The following is an 8,790-nucleotide window of genomic DNA, read 5'->3' on the forward strand; positions in this document are numbered from 1 at the left end:
TAAGAATTCGGGTGGGCTTGGCTTTCGGGATCTGGAGGCTTTTAATTTAGCTCTTTTATTTTCAGGTGCAGAAGCAAGGGTTGGTTTATCAACTTTATAAGGCCAAATATTTTCCTTCTTCTTCGTTTTTGGATGCTTCTTTGGGATCCAATCCTTCCTGGGGATGGTGGAGTATATGGTCTACTCAGGCTTTGTTATGTCAGGGAGTCCGCTCGTTGATTGGCAATGGCATATCTACGCATGTTTGGAAAGATCATTGGGTCCTTACGCTTCTGGATAAACTGCCACTACCCCCGGCTCTTCCTCATTTTTCTTCTGTATCGGAGTTGATTAATACTACAACGTATTCGTGGAAGGTGGATGTTTTGTCTCAGTTTTTTCCTCCTCTTATAATGCATGAAATTCTCAAAATTCATATCAGTACGTGGGATAAACAGGATGAGGTCATTTGGGCTCCAGAGCGGTCGGGTAAATTTTCAGTGCGGTCTGCTTATAAATTGGCCATTTCCATGTCTAATTTTGCAGGTCATTGTCTTCGTACTTGTCCTTGGTCTTCGATTTGGCATTGTCGTACTCTATCTAAGGTGCAACACTTTCTTTGGAGATGTTGTATGCATGCTTTGCCGGTTCGGGTAGCTTTGTTAGACCGAGGGTGTGTGGTGTCACCTCTATGCCCTCGTTGTGGTTTACAGGAGGAATTTGTTGTGCATCTTATTTTTTCTTGCCCTCACTCTATTTAAGTGTGGAAGTTATCCCCACTGCGTCTTGATTTTTCAGCTTCTTCTTTTCCTTCTTTCTGGGTTGGCTAGAAGTTCTTGTTACAGAAGGCTATTATCTCTTCGGATTTTGCGGATGTGCTTAGTTTGATTTCTTTTTGTGCTTAGGGTATTTGGAAAGCCAGGAATCGGTTGGTTTTTTAGGGGTTTTTATGGAGGCCTGAGGTTGTGGTGCAGAAGGTTGTTGCCAATTTTTGGGAGTTCCATGATGCTAGGTCCCTCTGTTCTTCTTTGCAGCCTAATCCGGCTATCAGTTTGGTGGATGTGTGGACTCCTCCTCCTTCTGGAATCGTTAAGTGCAATTTTGATGTTTCTTTTTGTAGGCAATCTATGCAGGGGGTGGTGGAGCCGTTTTCCGTGATTGTAGAGGGGATGTGCTTCAAGCAATTATTTTTCGTCCCTTTTCGGCTTCTTCAGCTTTGGAGGCAGAGGCGTTAGTGTGTAAGCGTGTTGTTCTTTCCGCTATACATTTGGGATTTTCTTACTTATGGTTTGAGTTGGATATTTTGGTGGTTGTGAATGGGGTGGGGCGTAAGGAAACTTGTCCTTTGAATATTGCTTCTATCTGTTCTGACATTTCTCGGGACTTGCAGCTTTTTTCATCTGCTACTTTGACTCATGTTCGTCGCTAAGGTAATCGGGTGGCTCATGCCTTGGCAACTCTATCGAGGCCCGGCTTGGGTCGGATCAGTTTTTGTCTCTTTACCTCCTTCTGTCATGCCATTGGCTGTGGCTGATGTTGTTTCTTATTAGGGTTATTTTTGTTTTGGTTTTTGTGTGTTTGTCTTTATCAGGGAAAAAAACAAAAAAAACACTACCTAACGCGGCTTTGAAGATTGAAGAACCCCCTTCGTAACGAGTATTGTGTTTGTATTATAATGTAACCATGTTGAAACCGTAATCCACCAACTCAGTTCTCAGTTTCACGCGTCTTCGACTTTTGATTCGTATTATATAGTATTATAATGTAACCATGTTGACACTGTAATCCACCAACCCAGTTACCCAGTTCTCAGTTTCACGCGTTTTCGACTTTTGATTCCTTTCGAGGGTTTTTAGTTTCAGGGCGCAGAAATCTTTGAAACGAGTTTAATTCCTCAACCTTTCACAAAAGAAACTGTTCTATCCTGCTTTTGCTGCTTTTGTTTTCTCTTAATCGCATTGGTAATCGGAAATTAAGGATGGTTGTTGTCGGGGAGATCTTTCTCGCAGCTTTTCTTCAGTTGCTGTTTGAGAAGTTGGCATCTGGTGTATTGGTAAAACTTGCTCATCAACAGTTGATACCGAGTTGAAGAAGTTGAGCAAGAAGCTGCTGATAATTCAGGCCGTCATCGGCGACGCAGAGGAGAAGCAAATCACAGACAGAGCTGTGAAGATGTGGCTGGAGGATCTCAACGACCTAGCTTACGATTTGGACGATTTGCTAGACGAGTTCTCTACCGAAGCTTTGCGACGCAAATTACCTCCTAGCAGCACCACCAGCAAGGTACGGAAACTCATTCCTACTTGTTCTACTAGATTCAATGTTCCTTGTGCTGTTGTTAAGTCTGATTTTAATATGAGGTCGAAGATAGAGGAGATGAATGCTAGGTTAGAAGAGATTGCAATGCAAAGAAATGACATGGGTTTGAAAGAAATTGGGGGAGGGATGAGGTATGAGAGAGTGAGAGAGAGATTGCCTTCCACTTCTCTGGTGGACAAATCTTGTGTTTACGGCAGAGAAAAAGATAAAGAGGCAATACTTGAGTTGTTGTTATTAAGGGGTGAAAGTGAAACTAGTGATGATGAGACCATCTCGGTCATTCCCATTGTGGGTATGGGAGGTGTTGGTAAAACTACTCTTGCTCAATTGGTCTATGATGACGACAATGTGAAGGATCATTTTGATGTAAAGGCATGGGTTTGCATTTCTGATGATTTTGATGTTTTCGAGGTGACCAAGACGATTCTTCAAAAGGTCACATTTGAAATCTACAACTTCAAGGATTTAGATTCACTTCAAGTAAAACTAAAGGAAACCCTGTCAGGGAAAAGGTTTCTTTTTGTTTTGGATGATGTTTGGAATGAGAATGCTGAACGGTGGGACCTTCTACGTCGGCCTTTTTTGGTTGGGGCACCCGGAAGCAAAATAATTTTTACCACTCGCAATGAAAGTGTCGCATCAGTGATGAGTTCCGTTCCAGCTATTCCAACTTACCGGCTAAAGAAGTTATCAGATGCTGATTCTCAATCTTTATTTGCTCAGTACGCACTTGGAAGAACAAATTTTGATGCACATCCAAATCTGAAAGTAATTGGTGAGAAAATAGTGAAAAAATGTGAAGGCTTGCCTTTGGCTGCAAAGACGCTTGGAGGTCTCTTACGCACTGAATTGGACGAGAAAAGGTGGGAGGATATATTGCATAGCGAGATATGGGAGCTACCACAAGAAAAAAGTAATATTCTTCCAGCTCTTAGACTGAGCTACTTTCATCTCCCTGCCCATTTGAAGCAGTGTTTTGCTTACTGCTCGATATTTCCGAAAGACTATGAATTTGACAAGGACGAGCTGATTTTGTTATGGATGGCAGAAGGTCTTTTGCAGCTAAAAAAAGGAAAGAAGTGGATGGAAGATTTTGGCGAAGAATGTTTTGATGATCTACTGTCAAGGTCATTCTTCCAGCAGTCAAGTGGTAATGAGGCAGAATTTGTGATGCATGACCTTGTGAATGATTTGGCTCAATTTGTTGCTGGAGAAATATGTTTCAGGGCAATGGATAATTTTGATGGTAATGAGCAATCTACAATTTCTAAACGGACTCGCCACTTATCTTACACTCGTCAAAAGTATGAAGTCTTCCAGAAGTTCAAGAATCTTTATGGAGTTCAATGTTTGCGTACTTTCTTACCATTACCAGTTTACAAAGAGTCTAGGTGGGCAGGAAACTACTACTTAAGTAACAGGGTCTTGTTTGATTTATTGCCTAAATTACATGGCTTACGGGTATTGTCTTTGTCTGGTTATGGTATAACCGAGCTGCCAAATTCAATTGGCAACTTGATACATCTACGGTACCTCAATTTATCCCATACTTCAATCCAATGGTTACCTAAATCAGTGGGTGCTCTGTACAATTTGCAAACTCTGTCACTGCGTGACTGCAAAGCTCTATGTATGTTGCCTGCAACCATTGTTAATTTAATTAACTTGCATCATCTTGACAATGCTAACACTAATATGTTAGAAGAAATGCCCTTGGGGATTGGTAGATTGACAAATTTGCAAACATTGTCAAAGATTCTTGTGGGAAAAAGCAACGGGTCAAGACTAATGGAGTTAAAGGACCTATTACATCTACGCGGGATGGTTTCTATTGGGAAGTTACAAAATGTAATGAATAGTCGAGAAGCAGAGGAGGCCAATTTAATGGGTAAGCAGTACCTTGATGAATTAGAGTTGGCATGGTGTGAAGAAACTGATGATTCTCGAAATGAGAAGCTTGCAATGGATGTACTTGACATACTAAAACCACACATAAACCTAAAAGAGCTCAAAATTCAGTTCTACCGGGGTATAAGTTTTCCAAGTCTAGTTGGTTGTACAAAATCCAGATGTTTACCAGCACTTGAGCAATTGCCAATGCTCAAGAACCTATACATTCAAGGCATGCATGAAGTTAAGAGTGTGGGAGTCAAGTTCTATACGGATGGTTGTTCAATGAAATTTCCTTTTCCATCACTGGAGAGTCTAACGTTTGAGGATATGCCTGAATGGGAGGAATGGTGTTTCTTTAATAATGGTGTCGAAGAAGCTACAGGACAATTCCCTTGCCTCCGAGTGCTTACGGTATGTAAATGTCCCAAGTTGAGTAGGGTTTCAATTTTAAGGCTTCCCTCTCTTTGCGAATTGCACCTGCAAGAATGTGATGAGGTGGTGTTAAGAAGTGTTACTGATTTGACCTCACTAACCACCCTGAAAGTCAAGAGTGTTACAGGGCTATCCAAACTCCCAGAAGAACTCATGCAGTTTTTGGTCGCACTTGAAAAACTCGAATTTCATAAATGTGAGCAAATGGTTACTTTGTGGCATAATGGATTTACATTGGGCGAAGAAGATACATTGCTGCTGCCATTTTGTAAACTTGAATGTTTGGAAATACGTGAGTGTGCCAATTTGGAGAATCTACCAAATGGGTTGAACAAGTACCTAACGTCTCTTAAGCGGTTGCATGTCAGTGGGTGTCCAAAACTTGTGTGCTTTCCAGAAAAAGGTGTTCCGCCCATGCTTAAAAAGCTTCGGCTGGCAGAGTGCGATGGCTTGAATTCCCTCCCCGAGAGCTTCTCTCATCTTGAATATTTGGGCGTTGAAAATTGTTCGTCTCTGAGGTCGTGGCCAACAGACATGTTTCCCACCAAACTCAAGGAGGTTACAATTTGGAAATGCATGCAATTGGAGTGGGTTTCAGAGACGATGGTACATGAGAACGGTAGTAGTAGTAGTATGTCATCACTTGAAAATCTTTGGATCGGCAATTGGCCATATATTGGAAGGTTAGTTGGGTGCCTGAACCATTTTGCAAATCTCCTTTACCTGTGGATATACAATTGCGATAGTTTGGAGTGCTTCCCAGAAACAGGTTTATCCATTCCCAACCTGACAAGTCTTATAATCGAGAATTGCGTGAATCTGAGGTCCTTGCCGCCATTTCATCGGATTCAAAGCCTTGCAATCCTCCATTTATATCGTTGTCCAAATCTTGAGTTGTTTGGCAATGGGAATTTGCCCCCAAAACTTGTTGACATTTCAGTTGATGCTGATTATGGGATGCCCCTATCAGGGTGGGGCCTGCATAAACTCACCTCTCTTAAAGAATTCAGCATCTTTGGTGGATTTTCAGAGATGGTTTGCTTTCCTGATAATGAAGAAGTAGAAGACAAGTTGTGTGTGTTTCCTGCAAGTCTAACCATCTTAGGGATTTGGGATCTCCCAAATCTCGAATCCATATCATCCAAGGGGCTCCGGAACCTCACCTCTCTTCAACATCTACATTTAAACAAATGCCCTAAGCTAAGGTCATTACCTAAGGGGGGGCTGCCTTCCACGCTTCAACATCTAAACATACAGCGCTGTCCACTTCTAAAACAAGGGTGTAGGAAGGACAGAGGAGATTACTGGCCAATGATTGCTGACATCCCTTGTGTGGAGATTGATGGCTATTACATATATGAAAATATATCTGAGTGATGATTCCCCCTGATATTTCTATCAGGTAAGCCCATTCCCTACACTCGCATTAACTCTTGTTCAATTGTATTTTCCAGCTCTCCATGCATTAAGAAAAAGAACCAATCCTTTTGATTTGATGTGGGTAAAATAACTGCACATCAACGATAAATTTACAAAAAAGCATGGAGAAACACCTTATACGCTTTTCTCTAGTAATTTTCTCCTTTCATCCATGTTGTTTTGTAAAATTTTGATCGTTATATTGAATTTTACTTTGTCATCATGTAAAATTTTATTGCCAAGAAAAGAAATGATGTACATCAAGTTTCATAACACGCTCTCGGAAAAAGGGACGACAATCAAATATTTTAAAATCATTGTTTAACTGATTTTTCTTTGTTGTAATTAATTTTATATTCTGTGGAAATTATATTCTTAGGATCCTTCTTGTTTGATTCTTTGTAGGCATGACTCCATGCGCTAATCATGCGGAGACAGCTTCTCTATAGACAGACTGGTTCTGATGCAGGTCCAGCCAAGTAACTTCACTAAAGCATAAAACAACATTGCGCTAATTATGGATTCTTCTGACTTTCTTTTAAATTTCAAATCATGGAAAGTTTCTTTCACAATATCCAGATTTGTCTGTTAAATTGTAGGGTTTTGTGGTTGTTTCCTGTGAGGTCATTATCAATTTGCAGCTCTTTGTTGAAAATTAAGTTCCATGAACAAATATGTTTTGGATTGGTCTTTTGTCAGGTACATTAGAATTTATTTTTCCCTACCACAATCATATATATTTTGCCAGATGGAAACCCTTTTATGTGCACTTGGGTTTCCTATCACAATCATGAATCATTTATATTTTGCCAGATGAAAATCCTTTTATGTGCACTTGGGTGTTGATATATTATCTCCCTTTAGTTATCTCTGATGTGCCTTATAAATGCTGGTCCTGGTGACAGAGCATTGGTTGCTTTGGCTGCTCATATTGTTTCTGGGCAGCATGGTTTTGCCAAACTTATCATTGAGAATGGCCTAGACTATCTTCCACTGCTTTGGCTGCTCATGTTGTCTCAGTTGTGGACTAAGCTAGGGGTCATTGCTTAGTACAATGCCAGATCTGAGGTAATCAAGTATGGAAAGATGGGTTTAAGTTCACGAGGAGATACTTTATGTAAAATAATGTCAAAAATTAGGTTCAAAACCTTCCCAACACCCTGCTAAATAGGGATCAATGTTGGAAATGGCCACTTTTTAGTTGTATGTAAAGTTTTTCAGTTTGAGTTTGGGTCAGGGGATTTCAATTAAAAAATGTTTGGGGACAGGTGAGTTGGTGATTAGTTGTTGGCCCATTGTGGTTGATAGGCGTTTGAATTAGATGACGGGTTAGTAATACAGGTATGTGGGATTAAATTTTCTTGTTCATCATGAAATCATTTTGGAGTTATAAAGAAATTTTTTCGAAGTGGAGCTATGTTTGAGGTGCTGAGCTTGGATATAAGATGCTGCTGGGAGGTTGCCTAGTGTCTAAAGGTTGAGTTGATCTGTCATTTTTTATACTGACTTAGAGTCTCTGTACTTTTGGAGCTAGATTTAAGTTTCATTCAATTTGGATCTTAAGTCTCAAAACTGGAGGTTTATTTGTTGTGATTATTGTGTTTTCTACGTTTTTAATTTTTGTGTGTTTTTTATTTTGAGGTCTTTTCATCAAGCTTCCTTTTTGTACTGTAAAATGAGAAAGCTTGTGTTTAATACAAAGATATTCGTTTGAGGCTCCAAAGTTTTTGACCCTATAGGGACTTCACTGTTCTTCATTAAGGTGCCCAACTGCCTTTTTGTTCATTTCCGTAATGCAAATGCTTCTTATCAAAATTTAAGTCAAACACCGAACAAGAATAGGAAAAAATTATTTTACATGTAAAAGGTTTTATGAAAAAAATATTTTTCTACAATAATGTTTTACGTAGAAACAAATGAAGCAAAGTATAAATATATGTATATCTGTATATATTACGCAATTGGTCGCTTTTGTAATCATGTTTACACTTTTTTTTTAAGGTAACATATTTTAAACTGACATATTTGTGGCTTTTTTGCCCTTTCTAGGACAATGAACATGATATATAAACATTAACAAAAAATATCATCATCTCTGGTTTTATTCCATATGGATGGGATCGGTCAAATAAATTTAATTTTCAATTCTTTTTGCCATGTATCCACCAATATTCAATTTTTTTAAATGTTTTTTAATTGCTTCATTCAATCTAAGTTTTGATCGGCCTCTTTTACATCTTCAAATATATGATCATACCACCTAAGTTTAATTTATCTAATTTTATTATTCATAAGAGTTATTTCTAATTTTTTCTCCACTCCTTCGTTATACAAACAGCTTTTGAAAAACTGAACTAATCACCCAACTAGAAATTAAATTATACTTTTGACTTTCATCCCAATTCTGTTTTCGTTTATAAATAAGGAAAATGTAATGGAAATAGGAGCTCAGTTGCACTACCATGCCATGGTAGACTTGGTAGTCAAGGCCTAAGTCCCACAATTCGTCTATGTGCTGCTCCTGCGGTTGGAGCCAGGATTCACAAACTGAGAGCAAAAGCCTTACAAAATCATGTATTCATGATTGGTAATCTGCGAACTCAGATATTGAATTTGCTGATTTCATTTATACTTCAATCTCATTAGAATTGTCACGAGGCACACTCAAATTTGACTTTTAATCTTCCATCTAAGAGCAAAAAGTTTAGAGTTATTAGGTTAACACATGAAGAAGAAGAAGAAGAAGAA

General features: G+C 39.1%; 1 protein-coding gene across 1 annotated transcript; it reads left to right on the forward strand.

Annotated features, from left to right (window-relative positions):
* Positions 1 to 2,270: 2,270 nt before the first annotated feature.
* Positions 2,271 to 6,846, forward strand: LOC132300262 (putative disease resistance RPP13-like protein 1). The gene is made up of 2 exons (XM_059797279.1): positions 2,271 to 6,025; positions 6,448 to 6,846. Exon 1 carries the CDS (start codon positions 2,335 to 2,337, stop codon positions 5,998 to 6,000), a length of 3,666 nt encoding a protein of 1,221 aa, XP_059653262.1. The 5' UTR covers positions 2,271 to 2,334; the 3' UTR covers positions 6,001 to 6,025; positions 6,448 to 6,846.
* The last annotated feature ends 1,944 nt before the right edge of the window (positions 6,847 to 8,790 follow it).

This window comes from Cornus florida, unplaced genomic scaffold, assembly GCF_030987335.1.
Source record: "Cornus florida cultivar Cherokee Brave unplaced genomic scaffold, ASM3098733v1 CherokeeBrave_3.0.0_Hap2_Chr03, whole genome shotgun sequence".
Lineage (NCBI taxonomy): Eukaryota > Viridiplantae > Streptophyta > Magnoliopsida > Cornales > Cornaceae > Cornus > Cornus florida.

Coding starts and splice junctions, on each gene's coding strand:
- LOC132300262 (XM_059797279.1), top strand. CDS start 2,335: ATGAGGTCGAAGATAGAGGAGATGAATGCTAGGTTAGAAGAGATTGCA.